At 45.8% G+C, this 26,531-nt stretch overlaps 1 protein-coding gene across 1 annotated transcript in view; it reads right to left on the minus strand.

Moving 5' to 3' along the window:
• The window catches only part of C9H14orf39 (chromosome 9 C14orf39 homolog), a 323,838-nt gene that overhangs the window by 291,762 nt on the left and 5,545 nt on the right, over nt 1-26,531 (minus strand). The window contains exons 3-4 of the mRNA XM_030213710.1: nt 12,719-12,845; nt 1,640-1,729 (exon numbers count right to left, since the gene is read on the minus strand). Of these exons, the coding sequence (XP_030069570.1) occupies nt 1,640-1,729; nt 12,719-12,845 (217 nt within the window). The remainder of the gene's footprint in view (nt 1-1,639; nt 1,730-12,718; nt 12,846-26,531) is intronic.

Here is a 26,531-nt window from a genome sequence, read left to right on the forward strand (position 1 = left end):
GGGAGCGTTGGCTCAGGCTTTTTTGCTTTATCTTGACTGCCTTGGGAGCATTCGGCTTGGGCACTTCAGTGACTGTTTGCCTGTCTTAGGTGACATCCATGGTCTTCAGTGAGCAGTGTGGCCCGCTGTTGCCTCCTACCTTCGGTGCAGATCCTTAAGAGACTTTTCCCTTTGTTTTGCTTCTGCTCCACTCTGGTTTTGAGGGAGCTTGCCGTGGTTGTTCTGCGGCTCATCTGAGTGTACTGACAGAATGAACCCTTTTCTCAACCACTAGCGGTGTTACAGCTGTCAGTCAATTATTGCCCATTTGTCTTTATCCCGCTAGGGCGGATCCTTTGCCTAGTCTATTGTGTTCTATTGTATGCCATATGTTTGCATCGCTCTGTTAGTATTGAGATGCGCAGCTAGGCTGCTTATATTTTTTCCCTATACAGCTAGACTGTTCTACTTTACCTTATTCTATGTTTTACGTTAGCCTTGCTTCAGCTAGGTTAGGCTGTAAAGCTATGCTGCCTGTATTCCTTTCCGTACTGTTTGGCTACCATTTTCGCCTTGTGTTTTTGCTACTAATAAAGCGGCCTCAGTTCATCTCCACTTGTGGTCCAGTCCGGTTCTTTGGAGTACTCATAGTTCTGAAGGGAATCAGTCTACCCAGAGGTGGTTGGGTGATCCTCACGCGGCCACCCCTGGGCCAAGGGCTCACAAACGTCACAGACAACAAACACCCATGTAGACAGAGGTTCCATCATTTCTTTTCAAGGTGATCCATACTGATTCTTCTTTTCCCCAGGCCCCTAGCATTTCAGTTGCTGTGATATCGTTTCTCACATACAGAGCTAATCTTCCACCTTTGCGACCATCTCTAGCCTTTCTAAAGAGATTGTAGCCTGGTATGTTTGCATCCCATTCATGGGAATCATTGAACCATGTCTCCGTAATAGCAACAATGTCTAAGTCTGCCTCTAACATCAGGACTTGCAGATCATGAACTTTGTTGCTTAGAAAAATGGTCTTCGCTTTCCAGCTACATTTCAGTGGCAGTCTCATCTTAATTTAGTTTTTTCTTTAATCTCACTTCCTGCTGTGTTGGTAAGAAGTGAAAATGCCACCTCCAACTTATAATTTAAACACCTAGATGCATATTGCCCGAATTTCTCTCCAAGGATGTTTTTTCCTGCTACAGTGAGATGCAGTCCATCGTTACAACAGTCTTTTGTTTAATCTGGTCTCCAATTGTGGAGTTTCTTGCATGTCCAGAGTCCAACTGACTAATCATATTATACCCTTATGTTTGTATTGCCATATAAATGAACATTTATTAATGTTCCTAATTGCCTCTAATGCATTGTGCTATGTTTATTACCATGTTGTTGTATATAACATTTTATAAAGTGAATACAATTTCTTGGGGGAAAATGGGCTTCTTGCCATTTAGCGGGTGCTACTTGCATTAATGTGCACAAAGCTTTAATAAAAGGGCCCCTAGTGTGCTTTCTCTTGCTCTCCAAAGGAATTTCTTCATTTCTTGGATGATAGCCACAAAATATTGATTTTATTTTAGCCAAAACAATCAATGTATTTTTCAATTCTAATAATATATGTAATTAAAAAAAAAAAGATCTGCAGTTATCATACTTACTTATCTCTTTCTGTAGCCTCTTGGTAACTTTGGAGTTGACTCTCTAAATATGCTTCATGGTTATTAAAAACCATGTAAGTTGGCTTCCAGCTAAAACATTATATAAAATGTTAATATGACTACAGAAAAATGATTTTTGGCATGAACAACCTCTTGGAAAGAAAATATTTATACAATATATTAATATACATTAAGATTATTAATAATTTCAAGGAGCACAAGGTAGGTATAATAGAAAAAATAACATTTTGAAAATAAATTTAGCATGTTAATATTATTTGTAAATTATTACAGTGATATTTTGAAAACATTTTAGCACGTGTTTCCTTGGGGGTTTTTTTATATGGTGAAAGATGCTAAGAGCACTGGTGTTCTACACTATGACTACTCCTGCTCTAATGACAGCCACTAAACTTGGCCCTCAAGGACCACATCCCAGTGAGGTTTTCAAGATTTCCACAATAAATATGTATGAGATATATTTGCATAGCATGGAGGCAATGCATGTAAATTAGATGTAGATGTAGCATAATATCCCAGCGTAAAATTTCTATTTGATTACTTAAAACTTAAATTTATCAAACATGCACTATTATCTTCAAAAACCTCAGTGGTGACTTGATTCACAAGTAGGATCGATACCCCGTGATTTATCTTTAACTTCACAGGAATTCCTGAGACAGCGGAGACCATTGCTGAAGAAGGGCCCGCTGCAGGGGTCCCATGTGAGCCCTCGCCCAGGGAACCACTTCTATGGTGGCCGCCATCGATCCCAGGAGCTGAAGAAAGTCCCAAGCCCGAGGGCAAGGCAACTGTAGGAGCAGACAGACCTGATTCTGAAGTTTGAGACACCTGCTGTCGGGCAGAAAGATGAAACCCGAGGCCTTGTCGAACTGAACCCCCAAATACTCGAGAGACTGCGAGGGGGTCAGGTGACTTTTGGTCATATTGACCACCCAGCCCAGAGACTGAAGAAATGATATAACTCTGGTCGTGACAAGTCGGCTTTCGATTGCCGAATCCGCCCTGATGAGCCGATCGTCGACATACAGATGAACTCTGATACCCTCTCGCCTGAGAAAGGCGACTACCACTACCATCACCTTGGAAAAGGTATGAGGAGCAGTTGCGAGGCTAAAGGGCAAGGCTCGAAATTGAAAATGTTGGCCCAACACCGCAAACCGCAGGAACCACTGATGCGGAGGCCAGATGGGAATATGCAAATACGCTTCCTTGAGGTCCACAGACGTGAGAAACTCCCCTGGCTGCACCGCCGCAATGACGGATCGCAGGGTTTCCACTAGGAAGTGCCGTACTCTTAAGGCCTCGTTGACTCTGCGTAAGTCGAGGATCGGCCTGAAAGACCCACCTTTCCAAGGCACCACAAAATAGATGGAGTAGCGACCATGGCCTCGTTCGGCGGAAGGAACCAGAACTACCGCTCCGAGCTTCAGCAGTAACTGCAAAGTTTCCTCGACCGCAGCCCGTTTGACGGCAGTGCCGCATCGGGACTCCAAAAAAACGTCGCCCACTGGGGCAGCAAATTCTAATCGGTAACCTTCCCTGATCAGATCCAGTGCCCACTGATCCGAAGTAATCTTGGTCCACTCCTCGAGAAAGAGGGAGAGATGACCCCCTACTGCGGGAACCGACGAATGGACCGGCGTCCCATCATTGTGGAGGACACCCCTGACCTCCGGGGCATTGCCCGGAGGTCGCGGAGCGCTTGTCTGAATGAAAGGAGTTCCTCTGCTGAAAACCCAGCAGAGCGCCCCGGTCAAAATCTGCGGAAACGTGGCCTGGAAGCGGAGGAAGAAGAAGAAGTTTTGGAAGAAGGCCTAGGCCTATCCTCCGGCAACCGTTGGGGTTTAGCGTCCCCTAGGTCCTTAACAATCTTCTCCAAATCCTCCCCAAATAACAGAAGGCCCCGAAAGGGTAACCTCACCAGCCTTTGGCTTCGCCATTAGGCGGCTGACATGGCTTCTAAACAAAGAAGGCGGTGGGCAGAAACCGCCAAAGCCATCTGCTTAGCAGATGCTCTGACCAGATCATAAAGGGCATCAGCCAAAAAAGACAGGGCAGACTCCATATGTGGGCCGACCTCAGAGAGGGAACCCGTTCCATCGGCTGGTTGGTCGACCACCTGCTGAAGCCAGGAAAGGCAAGCCTGGTGGGCTGCATAAGAACTACAAATAGCTGTCCATAAGGAAAGACCTGAGGTTTTAAAGGAACGTTTTAGCACCGATTCTAACCGCCGGTCCTGCATATCCTTCAAAGCAACGCCTCCCTCCACAGGGAGAGTGGTCTTCTTAGTCACAGCCATGACCAACGCGTCCACTTTAGGCATCCCAAAGAGGGCCAAGTGAGTTTCACTCAGAAGGTAAAGATGACACAAAGCCCTGGCCACTTTCAAGGGACCATCAGGGTCAGACCATTGAGCTAAACTAAGCTCTTGAATGGAGTCATGCACGGGAAACACCCTAGCAAGCTTCTTAGTACTTGCCATCTTAGGGTTAATAGAAGAGGCAGACCCCACTTCAGGATCTTCAATATTGAGGGCCTGTAGGGCATCAGAAATGAGAGCTGGCAGCTCGTCGCGGTGGAAAATCCGAACCGCTTTAAGATCATCCAACTCCTGAGGCAAGCAGCAACCCTCGTCGAAGTCCTCAGTCCGAGAGGGTCTGCAAGACCCATCAGAGTCCCCGAAACTAGACCACGGGGGAGAACATGGTGAAGAGTCACCCTCAGACGGAGCATTCATTTGTCTACGTTTGGCATCAGCCAAAACTTCGTGGGAAGAAATAAAGTCTCCAGCTGACGCTGGACTTTCAAAACCCAGGGGCAATCCAGAGCGTAGTAAATTATCTGCAGACTCAGGCAGTGCTCTTTTTAACATAAAAGACTTATGCAGTAGGAGCACAAATTCAGGAGAGAAAAACTCACCCTGCACATCCGCCCCCAGATCAGAGGAAGCGGAGGTAAGAGCCCCTCTAGAGCCCTCGAAACGAAGCGCCCCCCTGCCCTCAGACTCCACAGCCACAGCGAGGAAAGGATCACATGGCGCGTCCAAAATGGCAACCGCTGACAACTCCGTCGGGCAGGAAGAAGCACCGCCAGCCATGCTCGTGCTGGCATTAGTATCTAGGCAGCACGTGCTGCAAAGCCCCGCTGCCGACCTGCGTTTCCCACAGCGGGAGCAACGCTTAACCCCTTCGGCAGCCATCGCCGTCCTTTGGCGAAAAAGAAACAAACTTACCCCGCACAGAGACGCTGTCTGCGGGAATTTCACCGGAGGAGCTGGGCACCACTCTCACGTCTGGAGACCGAGTCAAACGAGCTCCGGTCAGGCTGCACAGTACCAGAAGCTCTGGAGAAAGCCTCAGAAATCGCCACGCTGCAAAAGCGATCCTCTAGTTTGTTTTTGTTTTTTTTTTAAACACTGTGAGGAAAGTTGGAGGCAGGCAGACATAGAGGGAATCCGGGAGGAAGTGGAAAGGAGGGGTAAGGCAGGGACAGGGAAAACCAAGTATGCCTTTAAAGCTGGCACCACTAGCCACAACACCCGCGCTCTACTGGCAAAGCACAGGAGCCACCCCAGGCAGAAATCTAGGAGCTGATGAAGCGATGTCCACACCTGCTGGGAGATAGAGATATACTGAAGGCACAAGTGGCTGAACGTCCAGGATCACTGTGTACTTTCAGTGTTCTCTATCTCCACCTGCTGGTGGGCGGATACAACCCATCAGTTAATGGATTCATCTACTGTTGACAAGGAATAATTTGTTATAAATTTCAGTGTGTCATTTGGAAGGGCTGGGTATAGGGACACTCTAGCACATGTTATATTCGTGCAGAGATTTTTTTTTCTCCAGGTAAAGGGCACTAATGCAGACATCATGTTATGAGAATCAGGTGCTCAACATTCATAGTTTCTATTTATTTATTTACGGCAGTTATATCCCACATTAAACGTGAATAAAGTTGAAACCTGGGAGCACTTAAAATCTTTTCTTTCCTGTACCTAGATCAAAAGAGAAAGATGGTTTGTGGGAACTTCCTCCTTTTGTTTTGTGGAATGTTGTGGTATATTATAAAAATGCACTTAATACTGTTTATTACTACTGTTTAAAAGAATGATATTAAATAATGAGGGCAGAGCTACCTTCATGCAGATGTCCAGTCAGTATAATTGTATGTACATTTTCTAGTTCTTTGATATGGGAAAATTAGGTTCTAACCTTGGTAATTTTCTTTCCTTTAGTCATAGCAAATGAAGCCATTACAGATGGGTTGTGTCCATCAACCAGCAGGGGGAGATAGAGAGCACACAACTTTAACAGTGCCTCATGGCCAGCTAGCTCCACTGCCTCTTCAGTATTTGAAGCTTCCAAAGCAGTATGGCAAACCGCAATGGGAATAACATGAGCTTTCCTCACAGCGAACGATGGCCCCATAACAAGGGCATGAACTCAAAAGGAGGGAATGAATACATACTCCTGGAGGGAATAAACTCATCCTCCAAAACATAAACTGGAGGGAATGGACTCATCCTCCTATAAGTGAACATGAATCCTGAAGACTGTTTTCCAACTTTCTCCCAAAGAAGGAACTTCAGGAAACAAGAACAGAACCTGAAACAGATTCACAGCATACAGACAATCATACAGGGAGGGCTCATGGCTTCATCTGCTATGACTAAAGGAAAGAAAATTACCAAGGTAAGAACCTAATTTTCCCTTCCTTGTCATCAAACAGATGAAGCCATTACAGATGGGATATATCAAAGCAATCCCTATATAGGGTGGAAACAGGTCACACCACGCGCTAGCACTTGTGTTCCAAAACGCGCATCCCTCCTAGCAGCCACATCCAGCCTGTAATGTCAGGCAAAAGAGAACTTAGAAGCCCATGTTGCTGCACTGCATATCTCTTGAAGAGAGAGTGCTCCAGTTTCAGCCCAAGAGGAAGAAATCGCTCTGGTAGAATGCGCCATACAGGCGGAGACCGGCCGGCAAGCAGATAAGCTGAAAAGATAGTTTCTTTGAGCCAGCGGGCAATAGTGGCTTTAGACGCTGGAGACCCTCTGCGAGGACCTGATAGCAAAACAAACAGATGATCAGAGGTCCTGAAAGAGTTAGTAACTCGCAGATACTGCAGCAGAGTCCTGCGCACATCCAACAGGTGCAACTGCCCAAAAGATTCTGGAAACTCCTCCTTATCAAAGGAGGGCAAGAATAAAGGCTGGTTTAGATGAAACGCTGAAACCACCTTAGGCATGAAAGGAAGGCACGGTCCGAACCGTGACCCCGGGCTCTGAGAATTGCAGAAATGGGTCTCTACAGGACAGTGCCTGGAGCTCTGACACCCGTCTCGCCGAAGTAATGGCCACAAGAAAAACGGCCTTTAGTGTCAAATCTTTCTCCGATGCTCGCCGAAGCGGCTCAAAAGGAGAAGCCTGCAGGGCCTTCAAAACTAGCCCCAGGTTCCAAGCTGGACAGGGTGCTCGCACGGGAGGCCGGAGCCGAAGCACCCCTCTAAGAAACCGTGCCACATCTGGATGAGCAGCTAAAGACACGCCTTCACCCTTACCACGAAGGGAGGCCAACGCTGCCACTTGCACCCGCAGGGAATTATAGGCCAAGCCTTTTTGTACACCATCCAGCAAAAAGTCCAGAATCGGTGAGACAGGAGCCCGCATGGGTGTGATCGCTTTTGAAGCACACCAAGACTCAAACTGGTGCCAAATCCTGGCATAAGCCATGGAAGTGGAATGCTTGCGGGCCTGCAGGAGAGTGGAAATGACTGTGTTTGAATAGCCTTTGTCCCTCAATTGCGCCCTCTCAATCGCCATGCCATAAGACCAAACTGGCAGGCGTCCTCCATGGCTACCGGGCCCTGTGACAATAGGTTCGGTACCAGAGGTAAAGGAAGGGGAGCCTCCACTAGCATCTGTCGGAGGTCCGCATACCAAGGCCTCCTGGGCCAATCCGGGGCGATGAGGACCACTTCTCCTGGGTGCAGCCGAATCCGCAGGAGCACGCGCCCTATCAAGGGCCACGGAGGGAACACATATAGTAGGCCCGGAGGCCAGGGCTGAGTCAAGGCATCCAACCCTGCCGAGCGAGGATCTCTCCGTCTGCTGAAGAAGCACGGGACTTTGGCATTTGAACTTGTCGCCATAAGATCCATCACGGGCTTGCCCCATTTGGCACATATCGGCAGGAATACTTCGTCTGCTAGTTCCCATTCTGCTGGATCAATCTGATGCCTGCTTAGATAATCGGCTTGCACGTTGCTCTGACCTGCAATGTGAGCTGCCAACAGAAACTGAAGATGCAGTTCGGCCCAGTGGCAAATCTATTCAGCCTGCGCGGCCAGTGCTCTGCACTGAGTGCCGCCTTGTCGATTTATATCGGCCACTGCTGTCGTGTTGTCCGACATCACTCTGACAGCCAATCCTTCCAGGGTCACTTGAAAGGCCAGAAGCGCCTGAAACACCGCTTTCAACTCTAGGCAGTTGATGGACCACTCCGACTCCTCGGGTGTCCATAGACCCTGGGCATGCTTCCCCTTGCAATGTGCGCCCCAGCCCTTCAGACTAGCATCTGTCACTACTAGACACCAATCGGGGGGCACCAGCGGCATTCCTCACCGCAGCATGCTGTCTGAGAGCCACCACTCCATGCTGAGTCGGGCCGCAGGGAGCCAAGAAAGTCTGCATTGATAATCCTGAGAAACTGGAGACCATCTTTGAAGTAGGGAATACTGTAGAGGTCTCAGGTGCGCTCTCACCCAGGGCACCACTTCCAATGTGGCTGTCATCGATCCCAGCAGCTGGACAATGTCCCAAGCTCGCGGGCGGGGCATCCTCAGGAGCAGACGGACCTGATTCTGAAGCTTGCACCGCCTTAGCTCGGGTAGGAATACATAGCCCGAGTCTGTGTCGAACCTGGCCCCCAAATATTCTAGAGATTGCGAGGAGGTCAAGTGACTTTTGGCCATATTGACGACCCAGCCTAGAGATTGAAGTACTGAGACCACTCTGGCTGTAGCTTGATAGCTCTCTGTTACAGAGTCTGCTCTGATGAGCCAGTCGTCTAGGTATGGGTGAACCCTGATACCTTCTCGCCTGAGAAAAGCAGCTACTACCACCATTACCTTCGAAAAGGTTTGGGGAGCTGTGGCGAGGCCAAAAGGCAAGGCCCGGAACTGGAAATGTTTTCCCAACACCGCAAACCTCAGAAACTTCTGGTGCGGGGGCCAAATTGGTATGTGCAAGTAAGCTTCTTTCAGGTCTAGAGACGTGAGAAACTCTCCTGGCTGTACCGCAGCAATGACGGAGCGCAGGGTTTCCATGTGGAAATGCCGCACTCTCAGGGACTTGTTTAATTCTTTTAAGTCCAGAATAGGGCGAAAAGACCCACTTTTTTCGCGGCACCACAAAGTAGCCGTAGCCGTGTTCAGCGGGAGGTACCGGGGACACGGCCCCTAACTGAATCAGACCTTGCAAAGTCTCCTCTACCGCCGCCCGTTTGGCGACAGAACCGCATCGGGACTCCACAAACATGTCTCTTACTGGGGCGTTGAATTCTATTCTGTATCCATCTCTGATCAGGTCCAGAACCTACTGATCTGAGGAAATATTGGCCCACTCCTCGGCAAAGAGGGAAAGACGTCCTCAGATGACAGGAAGCGAGGAGGGGGCCGGCGCACCATCATTGAGAGGGTCGCCCCTGAACTCCAGGCCTAGAGCCGGTGGCTGCGGAACTCTTGTCCGAGCGAAAGGAGTTCCTCTGCTGAAAAACGGGCACGAGAAGTGAACCCAGCAGAACGCCCCGGGCGGTACCTTCTAGTTTCACAGAAGCGAGGTCTATAAGAGGAGTGGACCGCCTGGCCCTTGGAGGAAGGCCTCGGCCTATCTTTGGGCAAGCGCTGGGGTTTAGGATCTCCCAGGCCTTTAACAATTTTCTCCAACTCCTCACCAAATAGGAGAAGGCCTTGAAAGGGCAACTTCACCAACCTTTGCTTAGAGGCCATGTCCGCTGCCCAATGTCGTAGCCAAATAAGACAGCGAGCCGCCACTGCTACTGCTATTTGTTTAGCCGAAGCTCTGACAATATCATAAAGGGCATCAGCCAAAAAGGACAAGGCCGACTCCATCCGCGGAGCCACATCCGAGAAGGGCTCCGCTCCATCTCCGGGCTGTTCCACTGCCTGTTGCAACCACGCCAGGCAGGCTCTAGCAGCATAACAACTGCATGCAGACGCCCGAACAGTAAGACCTGCAATTTCAAAGGACTGTTTAAGTGCTGCTTCCAGCCTACGGTCTTGTATATCCTTCAGGGCAACTCCTCCTTTCAGGGCAACTCCTCCTTCCACAAGGAGGGTAGTTCTCTTTGTCACCGCAGTGACTAGGGCATCTACTTTAGGCATTGCAAAGCGAGCCAAATGCTCCTCACGGAGAGGGTATAATTGCCCCATAGCCCTGGAAACTTTCAAAGGTCCCTCGGGGTCAGCCCACTGAGCAGAAATAAGCTCTTAGATGGAGTCATGCAAAGGAAAGGCTCGAGCAGGCTTTTTGGTACTAGCCATCCTAGGATTCACAGAGGAGGCCGTGCCACTGTCAGGCTCTTCAATAGAAAGGACCTGTAGGGCATCTGAAATAAGCACTGGCAGCTCATCACGGTAGAAAATCCTCACCACGGAGGGATCATCCAGATCCTGTGATAATTCTGCACCTGACTCTGGCTCCTCAGACCACGAAGGCCTGCCAGAACTCTCCGAATCCTCACAGCCCAACCACGGGGGGGGGGGGGGGGGGGGGGGGGGGGGGGAGGAGGTGCACCACAATCTGAAAGGGAATTAGCCCTTCTACGCTTTTCTTTATGCCAATTATCAGGGAAAATAGCCTCAGCGGGCAGTCCCAGGCCAAAATCCACCGGGGGGGGGGGGGGGCAATAGAAGGGGCCTCAGTCGACCCTTGAGGGAGAGCTCTTTTCAGCATGTATGCTTTATGCAATAATAACACAAAATCAGGGGAGAAAAACTCGCCCTGGGCACCCAGATCCTATCTGGGGCTAGCCGCTCCCTGAATAGCCTCAATTCGAGGTGTCCCCCCCCCCCCCCCGTGCTCAGGGCTCTCCGTCTCTACGGAGGCCACGCCATGCGGAGAATTCAAAATGGCGTCCGCTGCCAGCTCTGAGCGGGAAGAATCATCGCTCGCCATGCTGAGGCCGGCTCTTACACCTGTACAGCACGATTTACAGAGCCCCGCTGCTGATTTGCGCTTGCCACACCGGGAACAGCGCTTTACATTCTCTGCAGCCATCGCCGAAAACGGCGGGAAAATTCAAAATGGCGGTTTCGCGCCAAAAACGCCCCGATCGCGGGCCCACCCTGGAGGAGTTAGAAAACACTCTTACCTCACCGGACCGAGTATCACAGCTCCAGTCCTATAGAAGAATCAAAGGAAAACCTCTGTTCCAACGTCGCTGTGCCAAAGCGCCACACAACTTTTTTTTTTTTTTTTTTTTTTTTAACGCTGTGAGGAAAGCAGAGGTAATAAGAACTCCGGAGGCTCAGATGAGTGGGAAAGGCAGGGAAAGGCGAACTAATATGCCTGCATCCACTGACAGTGGGAAAGGACAGAGAAAAGCAAGCCAATATGTCCACATCCATGGAGGTATGTGTAAGGCAGGGAAAAGGCTAACCTATGTGCCTTCAAAGTGAAGCTGCTATAGCCTCCAACTCCCCTGCTAACAACTGGCAAAAGCACAGGAGCAACCTCCAGGCAGATTTTTGATGGAGCTTGAAGAAGCTGCAGCCACCCTGCTAGGGGAGATAGAGAATACTGAAGAGCCAGTGGAGCTAGCTGGCCATGAGGCACTGTGAAAGTTGAGTGCTCTCTATCTCCCCCTGCTGGTTGATGGACACAACCCATCTGTAATGGCTTCATCTGCTTGATGACAAGGAAATATTTATTTATTTCTTCTTCTTCAAGTTGGCTTTCAACAGCATTTTCTCAGTTATTACCCAAATGTGAGCACAATTATAATGCTAATTAATAAGTTTTGGATGTTACTGAGTTCTATTATTCTGTCTCACTGTATTTCCAGTTTTGGCACAGTATAAGTCATCACAAGGACAAAATATAAGAAAACCAATGGACTGCATTAGGGGCTTATAGCCCATTTAGTTATGTTTAAACAAATGAGAGATCTCCATGAAAGGAAATATTATTTTTTATTATTTTGCCTTATAAAAACCACTGGTCCCTGAAACATGCTCAAAACAGAATAATCCATTTGTACAAAAGAGATGAGGTGAAGATGTGATTTCATGAGCCCCAATGAAAGAGAGTTTAATTTTACTTTCAATCTTTGTAACACCAGGCTTCCCAAGGCAGATTACAACAACAGTTAAGATAAACCCATCAGTAAACAGGATATCCTCACTGAAATTCAGCCATGTATTACTGTATTGTATAGAACAGTGTAGAAAATTTAGCACAAAATACAGAGTTTATAACTGCTGTTTCTACCAGCTACAATAATTTTTTAAGCTATTTCAGTGATATTCAATTTTTATTTAATGATATTTATAGCTACAGATGGGAAACTTTCAAATTAAATTAAAAAGCTGTTAAATAATTTAAAATAATATATTTTGTCATCTACCTTTTGAAGCACTGCCTATCCAACTGGAACAGATTTTGACTTTTTACAGATGGACTACGCATAGGCAGTCCATTATTTCTAATAATCTTTTACTATTGCTTTCAATAGCATTTGCTATTGTTTTGGGTGTACTTGTGACTCTGCCTACTGCCAGCAAGTTACGCTTACTGACTTCAACCCGTATAATAGGCTAGATAGCCTTGTACGGTCTCCTGTCACTTTACCTTCCTTTGCCTCACTTGAATTTACCAAACAGTAGAGTGGTAACAAAATGTTTAACATTGTTCAACTTCCTTTCAGAAGCTAGCATACATAATCATATGTAGGACATAACTGGATTGCTTCTTATGTGCTTTAATTAAAAGTTATTAGAAAATGATTACATTTGAATATCAATACTTACGTACTACAGTTATCTTTGCTATACTTGCTATATTTCTGCAAACAAAAAATGTCATGATCACTCTTATTAATGTTTTCTTGTAGCCCATGTATTTGCTGTTTTACTTCCAATGCATTTGCTGTATACACTAAAAAAAAGAATGGTGTATTTAAAACATATTTAAAACGAGTAGAGAAATATTTTTTTAATTAGGAACATATTTACTAAACTGCATTAGACAGTGCTTCCCAAACATTTATCTAATATGACCCATTTTAACACTTCAAAATTTGCATGACCACAGATTAGGAAAACAAAATAGCAAACCTTCAATAACCTCTCTTCCCTCATCCAGTTCCTACTCCCATTTATTCAAAGTATGAAGGTAGTAGCAGCAGCAGTGGTGGTGGCAAAAGTAAAAGCAGTTAGCAAAGGGCTCTGTGTGTCAAAGTATGCTCACAGAACCCAGTATTCAGCATGGGTTTCCTAACAGGAAGCCCACACAGGAAAAGGGAACAGAACTCTAGAACATTCATTTATTGAAAGGTGCCTTACTGCCTACCAATACTGGGCATAAGAACATAAGCATTGCCATACTGGGACAGACTGAAGGTCCATCTAGCCAAGTATCCTGTTTCCAACAGTGGCCAATCCAGCTCATAATTACCTGGCAAGATCCCAGAACAGTAAACAGATTTTATGCTGTTTATCCTAGAAATAAGCAGTGGATTTTCCCAAATCCATCTTAATAATGGCTTATGGACTTTTCTTTTAGGAAATTATCAAACCCTTTTTTAAAACCCTGCTAAGCTACCTGCGGGGGAGATAAAGGAGTAGGGATAGCAGCTTAGCACTTAATACATATTACCATAATCATGGGATGATTTTCCAAGGACTACTGAGCAGAGATGTATTCACCTATCAAAGACAGAGAAAAATGCCTTCCAGAACGGACTGATGCTCAAAACCTAATGCCGACGCTAAAGATGATTAGCGCCAGCGTTAGTATGCTGCCCAATGCTCTAATGGTTTCAACACAGGCGCTGAAAAAATGTCAAGTCTGAGGCACCATTAGAAGAGTTGATTGAGAGAAGGGGTGTCTCTCCCACCAACCCAATCACCCTGCCCTGAACAATCTTCTCTGCCTCCATGCTGTCCCCCTTCCCCCCAACCATCAGCCCAACCTTAAAAAAAACAGTGGGCCAGTGGACACCTGACCCCCTCAAAAAAAATTAGAAAAAGCTCTGGTGGTCCAGTGGGACCTAAGCCAGACCAGGCCTGAACCCCCTGAAGAAATCCACCCTGGTAGGGACCCCATCCATAGTCCACGCTAGTAGGCAGCTCCCCCAACCCCTCCATACCTGATAGGAGACAGGATGGAGGAGAAATGGATACCTCCTGCTCTGGGATGCTTCATTAAAATGGTGGAGCCCTGCCCCACCTATTCTGTGATGCACTGGGCGGGGTCTATCATATAAGGGCAAAACTCCCTTATATAGTAGGCCCTTCTCAATGCATCCCAGAATGCACCAGGTGGAGTGGGGCACCATCATTTTGATGATGCACTCTAAAGCAGGAGGGAGGAGGCATCCCTCTCTCCTGCCTCCTGTCTACTATAAGGTACAAAGGGATTTGGGGGGGGGGGGATCACCTACCAGGGTGGACATTAGGGGGTTCTGGCCTGGTCGGGCTGGGGCCCTACTGGACCACCAGGATGTTTTCAAAGTTTATGGAAAAGGGGGGCTCAAAGGTCCACTAGACCACCAGGGCTTTTTCAAATGTTTTTTTTTTGGGGGGGGGGGGGTGGTCAGGGATCCACCGGACCACAAAAGATTTTTTTAAAAGTCAGGCCGTCGGCCAATGCTCAGGTGGGGCACGAGACGAGACGAGATAGATCAGATTTTTTAAAAAAATTTATTAACAGGGAAGGGGTTGGGGTAAAGGGCACTGCAGCATGTTTCCTTTTTTTTTTTTTTTTTTTAAGAAACATCAACTTTCCTGACAGTGCCTGAGACAATCAGCATTCAGGCACTGACAGAAAAATTAGTGCAGAATAGTGAGCAGCTAATTAATATCCTGATTTTAACACAGCATTAATTTCCATGCTCATTATTTTGAGCAGGCCACAGCAATTTTGCTGCGCTAGGTTCGCAGTAAAATTTGATTCTACTGCGAATCTTTGAGTATTGGGCATACTAATGAGGAGGACTTTAAACTTAGGGTTTATTTGGTGCCTTTTCTATGAAACGTGCTCCTTTTAGAGGTTCAAGCAGAGAGATCGATGCAGCAGTTTCAGTGTATGCTTAAAGCCCATTGTTTTACCTTGGCTTTTGGTGTTCACCTTCCTGAAACTTGAGTGTATTGCACCCTTGGGTATCTGCAATGTGGCTGTTAGCTGTTTTACTATATGCTTCTTTCCTATCCATATTGTATTTCAGAATTTTTATTTTTAATGTTATTATTTTACATGTCTTTATTATTGTACACCACTTTGATCCTTTCATTTGAAAAGTTAAGTGGTATAATCAAATATAATAAATTGTAACTGTAACTGCAAACTGTGATTGATGAGTACAGGTGGACAAAACCCTCAGGAAGGTAAATTATTAAACAATTGTATAAAAAAAGGGAAAAAGGAACATATAGAAAGCAATGTATACCAATGCCCATGGTATGGGAAATAAAGTTCCTCCTCTAGAGGCAGTAATGAAGGAGGCTGGCATGGATTCAGCGACTTATTATCAACCTTAGTGGAATACGCTAATAGCACTAATGTACTCTGATTTAGTTTTGAGGCCAGAATCAGAAAGATGTACTCCATAAGGGAAGAGAGGTAGCACAAAGTAGGGTTGAGCGCTTTGGCTGTACACCAGAGGGAAATCTTCTCCATGTGAAACAGTAACATTTCTGCGTAGAAGGCATCCTAGAGGCTAGGAGTATCCTAGACACAGTCAGGAAGATTTAAGGAAGCTAAGTCTATGTCATCAAGAACCATACCATCAGGGCCAGAGAGCAGGGGTCTGAAGCAGAAGGGACCCCTCATTCTGTGTTATCAGGATTGGAAAATGATCTAATCTCAACGGTTCCTTGGGCGATAACTCTAGAAGAGGTAACCAAATCTGAAGTAGCCAGTAGGGAACAATTAGGATCACGGTGCCTTGGTCTCAACCCAGCTTGAGAAAAGTTTTTCCAAAGAGAGGCAGAGAGGGAAAGGCATATAGATCTGGTCCCCAATGAAGAAGGAAGGCACCTGGGGCTACACGGTTGGGAGTACAGATTCTGGAACAGAAACAGGGAAGCTTGTTGTTCTGAGGAAAAGCAAAGACATCTATTGATGGGGCTTCCCACTGATGGAAGATTTGACAAGCCACAGGCATGCTGAGGGACCACTCATGAGGCTGAAGGATTCTGCTTAATTTGTCTGCCACAGCATTCTGCCTGCCTTCTAGGTAAACAGTTGTTTTAGAGATGTTTCAAGAAGTTGTCCAAGTCCATATCTGGACTGCCTGTTGACAGAGGAGATAAGAACCTGTCCCCCCTTGTTTAGTGAGGTAATACATCGCAACTTGGTTGTCCGTGCAAACAAGAACTATCTGACTGAGGAAGCAGTCCTAGAAAGTTTTGAGGGTGTTCCAGACCACTCATAATTCCAGGACATTGATATGAAGCCGTTTCTCCTGTGGGGACCAAGAACCCTGTGTATGAAGACATTGAGATGAGTACCCCAACCTACCATGGAGGTGTCAGTGGTGACAACTTTGTGATGTGGAAAGGGATGAAACAGAAGTCCCCAGTTGAGATTCTGTGGAACCATCCACCATTGTAGAGAATGGTGCAATTGTGGAGTAACTCAAATACGGGCTGTCAGCGGCCCTGTGGCTTGAGACCAATGAGAGGAGAGAGTCCACTGAAATATTCAGAAGTAGAGCTGAGCCAATGGTGTTACATGGACTATTGAAGCCATGTGGCTGAGTAGATGAAGCATCTGATAAGCAGAAACTTGGTTGGAACTGGAAACTGGAGTGCAGAGATGAACCATATTGTCTAGTCTCAGTTGTGGGAGAAAGGCTCGTCCCTGAAAAGTGTCCAGGAGAGCCCCGATGAACTGCAAGTTCTGAACCGACTGAAGATGTGATTTAGGGTAATTTATTACAAATCCGAGGAGCTCTAGGAAACATATGGTGGAGAGAATGGACGTGTGCGCTGACTTTGGGAGGCTGCGTTGATCAACTAGTCATTGAGGTAGGGGAAGACATGTATGTTCCACCTGCAGAGAATTGCAGCTACCACTATCAGGCATTTTCTGAAAACACGAGGAGCTGAGGCCAGTCCGAATAGCAAGACTCTGTATTGATAATGCAGAGTCCCACTGTGGAAACACAGAAACGTCCTGTGAGCAGGAAGAATGGATATGTGGTATATGCCTCCTTTAGGTCTAGAGAGCAAAGCCAGTTGTTGAGTTGAATCATGGGGAGAAGCGATCTCAGGAAAACCATGAAAATTTTTCTTTGAGTAGATATTTGTGCAAAACCCAGATGACGAGAATTGGTCGATCTCCTCACCATCTTTTTTGGTATGAGAAAGTATCAGGAGTAAAACCTTTGCACCCTCCTCTGGCAGAGGAACTGGTTCCATTCCATTTTGCCAGAGCAAAGCTGAGAGCTCCTCCCGAGGTACCATCATTTGAAGGGAGTGAAATGAGACTCTTTTGGTGCCTTCCAGAAGCAGAGCGTAACTATTCGGAATGATCCAAAGTACCCAATGGTCGGAGGTTATGAGGGGACACCTCTCCTGAAAGAGGAATCAGCCTGCCTCCCACTGGCAGGTTGGTTAGCACGGACAAATGGACTGTGACAAAGCTCTCTAGTAAGGAGTCAAAAACTGGGTTGCTGTTTAAGCTGAGAAGGGGCTGTGACTTCTGCCCCCGTTGCTTTTGCAGGCATGGGTGCTAGGACGCAGTCCTCTGAGGAGGAGGAGCAGTAGGTATATATCAACAATTAGCTGTGTAGTGATTAGAGTGTCAAAATCCTCCAAAAAATCTTCTAGAGCAAGATGAAGCAGTAGAGTTCTGTGGGCTGGAGAGAATTTTAATGGTATCTGTGTTTTTCAATCACGTCAGCCACTTCCTCGACACTGTCACCAAATAAGTTGTCTCTATGACATGGAACATCTGCTAAAAGTTCCTGAACCGCAGATACAAGATCGGAAACTCTGAGCCAGGAAAAATATCTCATTGCTACCACTAAAGTGGAGATGCGAGAAAAGACATCAAAGGCCTGTCTTGCCAGATGTTTGTGACAATCCAGAAGTTTCCTATGGAATTTAAGAAACTCAGAGTCCTTTTCAGGACGAAGGAAGTCTGCAAAGGAGAGACCACTCTATATTAGAGATTTCAAGTAGATTGTGTAATAAAGTTGATAATCTAATATGCGGTTAGTTGGCATAGAGGCTTGAAATGTTTGACTGCCAAAGAAGTCCAAAGTTCTAGCTTCTCTGCCTAAAAGAGCAAAAGCATGAGACCTTATACTGCGTGTGTGCTTTAAAGTGGATTCCACAACTAAAGAATATTTTTTTAATCCAGTACATTCTGCATCCTGTACATGGCATCAATTTTCTTTAGAGCAAACTGTTAGTGGAGCTTTCCATTTTTTAAAAGAGCACCTTTCATAACTGTATGAAGGGAAAGAAAAAAATAACTACCTGATAATTTTCTTTCCTTTAGTCCCAAAGGATCAGTCCAGACAAATGGGTTATGACCATCTGTCAGCAGGTGGAGATAGAGAACTCTAATGAGTTGTGCCTCATAAGCTCCTGCTCTTAGCAACCAAGCCAGTATTCAATAACAAAGCAGTAAAAGAGAGTGAATTCCAGAGAAAAAACTCCAGCCTCTAGATAGAAAAAGAACTATGAAATAAAGGGCAAAACTTGTAGCTTAGAAATAACAGAACCAGAACAACACAAACACCTGAAATTACATAGAACCCAAAAAAAACAAAACCATCACAGAAGGGCAGACTTTGGACTGATCCTTTGGGACTAAAGGAAAGAAAATTATCAGGTAATTAATTTTTCCTTCCATTACATCCCAAGGATCAGTCCAGACAAATGGGATGTACAAAAGCTCCTTAAGGACTGGTGGAGGGGGGGGGGACTGTGATATTCCTGCAGCGAAAACCGTAACACTTAAAGGAGCATCTGCTCAAGCAGACACATCCAAACAGTAATGTTTAACAAAGGAATGAGAGGAAGTCTGTGTCGCTGAACGACAAATCTCTGCCAACGAAACTGCCCTAGGCTCTGCCAAAGAAGTTGCCAAAGACCTGGTAGAATGAGGGAGTTCAAGATGGTTGCCGATTAAGACAGACGCGTTTGAGTGCTCCTCTGCGTTCGCCTAAAAAAAAAAATTTTTTCCTTTATTATGCCGAAGAGGAGAGGAAGAGCCGCTGCGGCTGCTGCCTCCCAGCAGCAAAGACCTCCAACCTCAACTGGTTTGATTACTCAGTATATGCAGAGGGCAGCAAGCTCGACGATTCCGTCGGAGAGAGGCCTGCAAACTCAATCCGCGACTGGAGATAGAGGAAGGAATAATGGGCTTGAAACCACCTTGAGTCCCGACGGTAGAGAACCACCTCCCCAGCCGGCGTTTAGCAGCTCGCCGATGTCGGCCCCATTGGACCCAAATTCCGAAGTGGTAGCGGGATCCTTAGGGTGGGAGGCTATTCCACCTAAATCGGATGTATTTGCTGCACACACCACATTGAGATCTACTGAGGAAGGACGGGGAGTAATTGAGACGGAACTTCAACAAAAGGTTGAGCCTGCAGATATTCTATTTACTCTTTTTCAAAGAAAACCAGTGGATGTTACCTTGGACAGTCTTTGGATGTTGATAGTAGAGTTGGGCAAGGCGATATGCCCCCAAATAAAGCAAATGAAAGAAGATATAATTGTGGTTGAAGGGAAAGTGAGAGAAATGGACACTGAAATAAAATCATTGGAAACATGGGTAAATACGGTGGAAAAGGAACTTCAACAGACACAACTAGTACAAACCACGATGGTTAAAGATTTAGTGAACCTGAGGAGGAAGTCAGAGTTTATGGAAAATGCTTTACGTGGCAATAATTTGCGCCTTATAAATTTTCCTTTTCATCCTATAATTTCCCCAAGGGAAATGTTGAAGATTTATTATAAAGAAATTTTTGAAATAACTGAAGATTGTATTCCTCCAGTGTCACAGGCCTTTTACATTCCCTTAAAGATGGAAAAAAACCCTCAAGTTCAAGTGAATAATCAGGCGCTTGATCTGTCGGCCATTTTGGAAACATCTGATTCGGAACAAGTTGTACCATCCACTTTATTAGTAACGTTTGCGTTACTCACAGACAAGGTCTGGACATTGAAAAAAATTTTTAAGTAAGAGGAAAACTATTTAAAGGTCTTTTAGTACGAATATTTCCAGACCTGGCACGTGAGACACAAAAACGTAGACAGAAATTTCTACAACTGAAACAGGAAACTTTGCAACTTGGAGCAACTTTTTATTTAAAGTATCCTTGCAAGTGCTTGGTCTTGTATCAAACTGAAAAATATGTTTATTTTGAGCCTTCTCAATTATCCTCTTTTATTACATCAAAAAAGGTTTCTCAAGAAGTAGTTGTATCTAGCTTGTAAACACTTCTGACTTGATCTAAGTTTGTTAAAATATTTTCCTTTTTGTTCTCCCTAGTTGGGTTATTGAACTCCAGAATTTGTGGACTTTTATGATGTTAATGAGGAATTTATACCTATAAGTGAAAATTTTTTCTCTTTTTTATTTTTTTTTCCTTGTGATAACATAACCATTTGCATTATTTTTCTGCTAAGTGTTGAAACTTGTAAAGTATATATATAAATGATAAATAAATAAATAAATAACCTGGTAGAATGAGCCTTGACATGCAAGGGAACCGATCTACCCCTCAGAATTTAAGCCAAAGAAGTAGCCTCCTTAAGCCACCAAGCCACTGTCGCTTTGGAGGCTGGCAACCCCTTCCAGGGTCCTGAAAAGAAGGATGTGCTTCACATCCAACAGTTGCAGGGAAGCGTATTCGGCAGAATAGACCTACCTGGAAAAAGAAGGAAGAAACAGTCTGAATGACATGAAAAGGAGATACAATCTTCAGCAAAAAAGATGGAACTGTGCATATGGAAACTCCCGAGTCAGAAAAGCGAAGAAAGGGATCCCTGCTAGAGAGAGAGCTTGAAGCTCTGAAACTCTCCGTGCCGACGAAATGGCAACTAGAAATACTGCCTTTAAAGTAAGATCTTTGACAGTTGCCAAAGGAAGGGACTCTAAGGGGGCTAACTGAAGAGCCTACAGAACCACCTGAAGACTCCACTAAGGACAAATATTGCCGAGGGGGGAACGCAGATGAGTGACTCCCTTGAGGGATCACACTACAGTATATCAGTGTGAGTAGCCAATGAGAAATTCTGTGTCTTGCCTCTATGACACACCAGTGCTGCCACCTGAACCTTGAGTGAATGAAAGCCAAGCTTTTTTTTAATCCTTACTGAAGGAAGGATAAAATTTGAGACAAGGAAGCAAGAAACGGAGAAACACAATTTTCTGCAGACCAGCTCTCAAAAGTTCTCCACACTCTAGCATAAGAAGAAGAAGCGGACTGCTTTCGGGCTTGCAGCAAGGTAGTAATAACATCATCCGCGTAACCCTTCTTCCTCAATCGCACCCTTTCAAGAGCCAGGCTGTAAGACCAAAGCGGGAGGGACCTTGGTGCAATAAGCCTGTCTGTGGAGGAAGAGTCAACCAAGGAGCGATTTGAAGATGGATGAGGTCCAAATACCAAGGATGTCTAGGCCAGTCCTGAGCTACAATAACAAACTTTCCGGGATGACTCGCAATCCTGTGCAACGTTCTTCCCACAAGAGGCCATGGAGGAAACACGTAAAGGAGGCACTTAAGCAGTTGTCTCAGCTAAAAATTAGCAGTTAGTGCCTACGCGAAATCCAGCTATTTGGGGGGCATTCTGTGGACAGGGTCGGCACTTGGCTGCTTAAGTGCTCATATTCAGCACTTAAATGGCCAAGGTAACTGCACAAAACACAGTGCTATCTTTATGCGGCAAACCATGGCCAGTTAATATCTGAATACTGACTTCACTTTCTGGTGCTGCATGAACCAGATATTCAAAGTGAAGCCCGGACACGACACAACATTGAATATCCAGGAATAGTGCCAACAGCGATCAGCAAAACGTTCACCACTGCTGGCTGAATACTGACCCCAGGAAAACTTGGAGTTAGCATGTAATCTTGGAAAACTTTTCTTCCAATATCAAGGTTCTCAGTATCCTTACCTGGAGAAGTGTTGACATGGGTTTAGAATTCTTAGATCTTTTAAGAGCTACCTCCAATATGACCGACTAGTGTACACGGTGGCTTTTTTCATGCCCATGAGCTGATTGGATCCTTACTTAAGTCATGCAAAGGGGGATCTGCCAGATTTTTGATTGTAAATACTGTAAAATATTACAGATCAGCAGGACCACTAGTTCTTTGGGAATGTTAATGTGTTTCAGGATACCCATGAAGGCCTGCATGTTGTCTGGAACCTTTAGCATAAAAAGGAAAAGGGGGTCCGACCAGTTTTTATAGAGTCACCCTTGGGGTCCTGAGGAGATGTACAAGGGATTAGTTCTGGGCAATGAAGCTCCCCTTCTGGTTCCTCCAAGTTACAGAGGTGTTCCTTCAAATCCTGATTCTGGATGGAATCAGCCCCATCACTGTCCAAGAAAAATGATTCCTGGATAAACCATTGGGGACTCCTATCCCTGTTCTGTGAGCAATACTTAGCCCTGGGTTAGCATTATGGGTTTTATAGCGTAAGGAGACATGACATACTCTCAGGATTATGTTTTTGTTTTGGGGTTTTTTTTGTTTTATTTTTTAAGAGACCCGTATTTTTGTGGAATAGAGCCAGGTTAACTTGTAGGAACTTCTGTGGTAGCTGGGGTAGTAAAGTGTTACCTTCCGAGGGTGGTTACTGACTTCACATGCAGGTTCCACTGGAGGGTGGGCATTACACAGTAATTCCACAAAGTTTGTTAGGTGGCTGATGCAGATGATTAGAGAAGCTTGAGTGTTTGGTAGCTGGAATGGCTGGATTTTGTGAGGCCCCTAGCTGCTTGGTAGCTGGAGAGACTAGTATTTGAGAGGGCATTTCATCTTGATTTCCCTTGAGCTGAGTTGTCAGTGGTGTGTTGCTTGTCAGGCTGGGCTTAAAGTAATAGTGCATGGCCCGTAGAGTTTTGTAGGATAGATGACTCTTTGGTCCAGTAGATCCTGGATCACCTGTTGTATACCCTCCTTTTTTAAAGGAAAAATTATGAATCATCCCTCCTCCCCTAAACCATAGAAAAATGCTGAGTCTTGCCATGATTAAGGAGTGCCTGTACGGCATATAGAACCTTTAAAATGAGAGGTGATTGAAGCACAATATTCTGACAATGTCAATAAAAGAGCAGCTGCAACCACAGCTCTTAAACATGGCGGGTATTCTTTGGCAACAGTTAAGTGAAACACTATAGTAAGCAATTGGCCTCGGCTTCCCTCCATGTGGTTGAATAAGAAATCTGGAGGCAATGGAATTCTGTTCATGGCAAAACAGGGTAAACAGAGTCCTGTAATCTGGTAAGCCCAACGATGGAGCAGTAGATGTGGAGGGGCATAATCGAACGCGAACGCCTATCTCCATGGGCGTCTATGTCTGAAAACGGGTATGTGAAGAGGGGGGACAGACCGTATTTTCAAAAAAATGGACGTTTTTCAGCTGGGCATTTGTTTTTTTTTAGCGAGAATGGAAACTAAAAACGCCCAGCTCAAAAACGTCCTAATCCGAGCCATTTGGTCGTGGGAGGGGCCACGATTCGTAGTACACTCGCCCCCCTGACATGCCAGGACACCAACTGGGCACCCTAGAGGTCAGTGCGGTGGACTTCAGACAACGCTCCCACATGCATAGCTCCCTTACCATGGGTGCTGAGCACCCAACCCCCCTTCCCCAAAACCCACTACCCACAAATGTACAACACTACCATAGCTCTTAGGGGTGAAGGGGGCACCTACATGTGGGTACAGTGGGTTTTGGAGGTCTCCCATTTACCAGCACAAGTGTTACAGGTGGGGGGAGTGGGCCTGGGTCCACCTGGCTGAAGTGCACTGTGGTACCCACTAAACGTGCTCCAGGGACCTGCATACACGCAGGCCTCTAGGACTTGTTGCTGCTATATAACATTGGCACACCAGTTGACACCTGAAGACTAATCTCTCCGAAAACGTCCTTTATTGGAATAAGCACGCTTACTCACAGTTAACTACAGATCAGAGGTTGTGCCCCACTGGCAACGAGTCTCCCTGGTACTGAGATTAGCAGTAGGTCCGAGCTGGCAGAATGGTGTACAATCATCCATCACAATTCAATCACATAAGTGGCACATTCAAGGTAAGAACTAAGTTCTGTAACGTGGCTAACACGTGAAAGGGATCTAAAACTGGCTTACAAAAATGGCCACTACCTCATGGACTACCGGAAACAAAACAGGGCACACTCTGACCCAGTAAGCAGGGGGAAAAGCACCATGGGAGTAGAGCCTACCAACTACCAACATCGTGAGCATTTGCCACAAGCTAGTGGAATCACGGAGCCCAATACCCTACACCCACCACAATGCATTGCACATAACAGAAAGGGTGTCACACTCACCCGAGAGCCACATCAGAACCAGGGAAAGGCTGTCACAGGATAGAACACATTCTGCTGTCATAGAGGTGGGTACGGCATTTGAGGCTGGCATAGAGGCCGGAAAAAAGTTTTTAAAGTGGGGTTTTTTTGGTGAGAGGGGGTTAGTGACCATTGGGGGAGTCCGGGGAGGTTATCCCCGATTCCCTCCAGTGGTCATCTGGTCAGTTGGGGCACTTTTTTGGGACCTGTTCGTGAAAAAAAAGGATAAAAAAAAAGTGACCCAAAATCGAAGTAAAAACGCCTTTTTTTTTCGATTATCAGCTAGACACCCATCTCTCCTCGGCCGATAACCACACCCCAGTTCCGCCTTCACCATGCCTCCGACGCCCCCGTCAACTTTACCCGTTTCCGCGACGGATTGCAGCTGGAAACGCCCAAAATCGGCGTTTGATTATACCGATTTGGGCGCCCACGGGAGAAAGACGCCCATCTCCCGATTTGGGTCACAATATAGGCGTTTTTCTCTTTCGATTATAAGCAGGAAAGCCTCCTTGAGTTGTGTTAAAGCTTGCTCTTGTTCCTGTCCCCAGGGCAACGATTCTAGAACTTCACCAGAAAGCAGATCCTGAAGAGGTTTAGTAATGACGCCATAGTCCATGATCCATTGTTTACAGTAATTTGCCATTCCAAGAAACTTCCTAAGTTGTCTTTTAGTAGTAGGCTGTGATAAAGTTCGAATAGCAGCACTTCTGGTGGGTAACAACACCCTGTTAGCTTGACTGAGTTGAAATCCCAAGTACGTAACTTTGGGATGGCAGAACTGGAGTTTCTTTCTATTGGCTTTTAGGCCTATGTTAAATAAATGGTTAAGCAATAGAACAGTCCTTTATATAGGCTTACATCAGAACATAAGAGTAGCCATACTGGGTCATACCAATGACCATCTAGCCCAGTATTGTTTTCCAAACAGTGGCCAAGCCAGGTCACAAGTACCTGGCAGAAACCCAAATCTTGGCAACATTCCATACTACAAATCCCAGGGCAAGCAGTTGCTTCCCATGTCTGTCTCAATATCAGACTATGGACTTTGTCCAAACCTTTTTTAAACCCAGATACACTAACCACTGTCACAACATCCTACAGCAAGAGTTCCAGAGCTTAACTATTCGTCGAGTAAAAAAATATTTCCTCCTATTTCTTTTAATCGTATTTCCATGTAACTTCCTCCAGTGTCCCCTAGTGTTTGTACTTTTGGAACGAGTAAAAAAATTGATTTACTTCTACTCATTCTACACCACTCAGGATTTTGTAGACCTCAAACATATCTCCCCTCATCCATCTCTCTTCCAAGCTGGAGAGCCCTAACCTCATTTAGCCTTTCCTCATCCTTAGTGGGTGAGCAGACCAGAAGGTCGTCAATGTATTGTACCAAGATGGAACCTCCCTCAAATTGCAGGGGTTCTAAGGCCTTTCTTAATGCCTGAGAAAAATAAGAGGGACTTTCAGTATATCCCTGACTCAAAGTAGTCCAAGTGTACTGCTGGCTCCTATATGTAAAAGCAAAACAGGGTCTGGCTCTCAGGGGCCAAAGGTATACTAAAAACAAAGGCACTACTGAGATCTGACAGCGTAATATGCTGCATCAAGAGGAATAGCCGAGAGGACTGTAGCTGGATTAGGAACAACTGGGAATAATGCAACAACAGCTGTATTAAGAGGTCTCAGGTCCTGCACAAGTCTCCAGGTATTTTTCCCAGGATTGGGTATAGGCAAAATTGGGGTTATATTCGGAGAATTTGAAGGGTAGATGACTCCTTGGTCCAGTAGAACCTGAATTACTTGTTTTATACCCGCCTTTGAATCTTATGTTTGTATGAAACACTGTATGAGCCAATAGGTATTGTTCTTTTGGCAGTGAAGGGAAGGTCAGTGCAGCAGCTGCCCCTGCTCAGAGTACCCTCCTACCTAGGCTCATATTCAATTTGAGTCCAAGAATTGTCTTTAGCCCCCTGACCCCATGCCACAGCAGAGTAAAATGGTAAAATGTGGATCTATAAGGCGTGGGAAGATTCCTGGCCCGGAGATTTCTTA

The sequence above is a fragment of the Microcaecilia unicolor genome, chromosome 9, assembly GCF_901765095.1.
Source record: "Microcaecilia unicolor chromosome 9, aMicUni1.1, whole genome shotgun sequence".
Classification (NCBI taxonomy): Eukaryota; Metazoa; Chordata; class Amphibia; order Gymnophiona; family Siphonopidae; genus Microcaecilia; species Microcaecilia unicolor.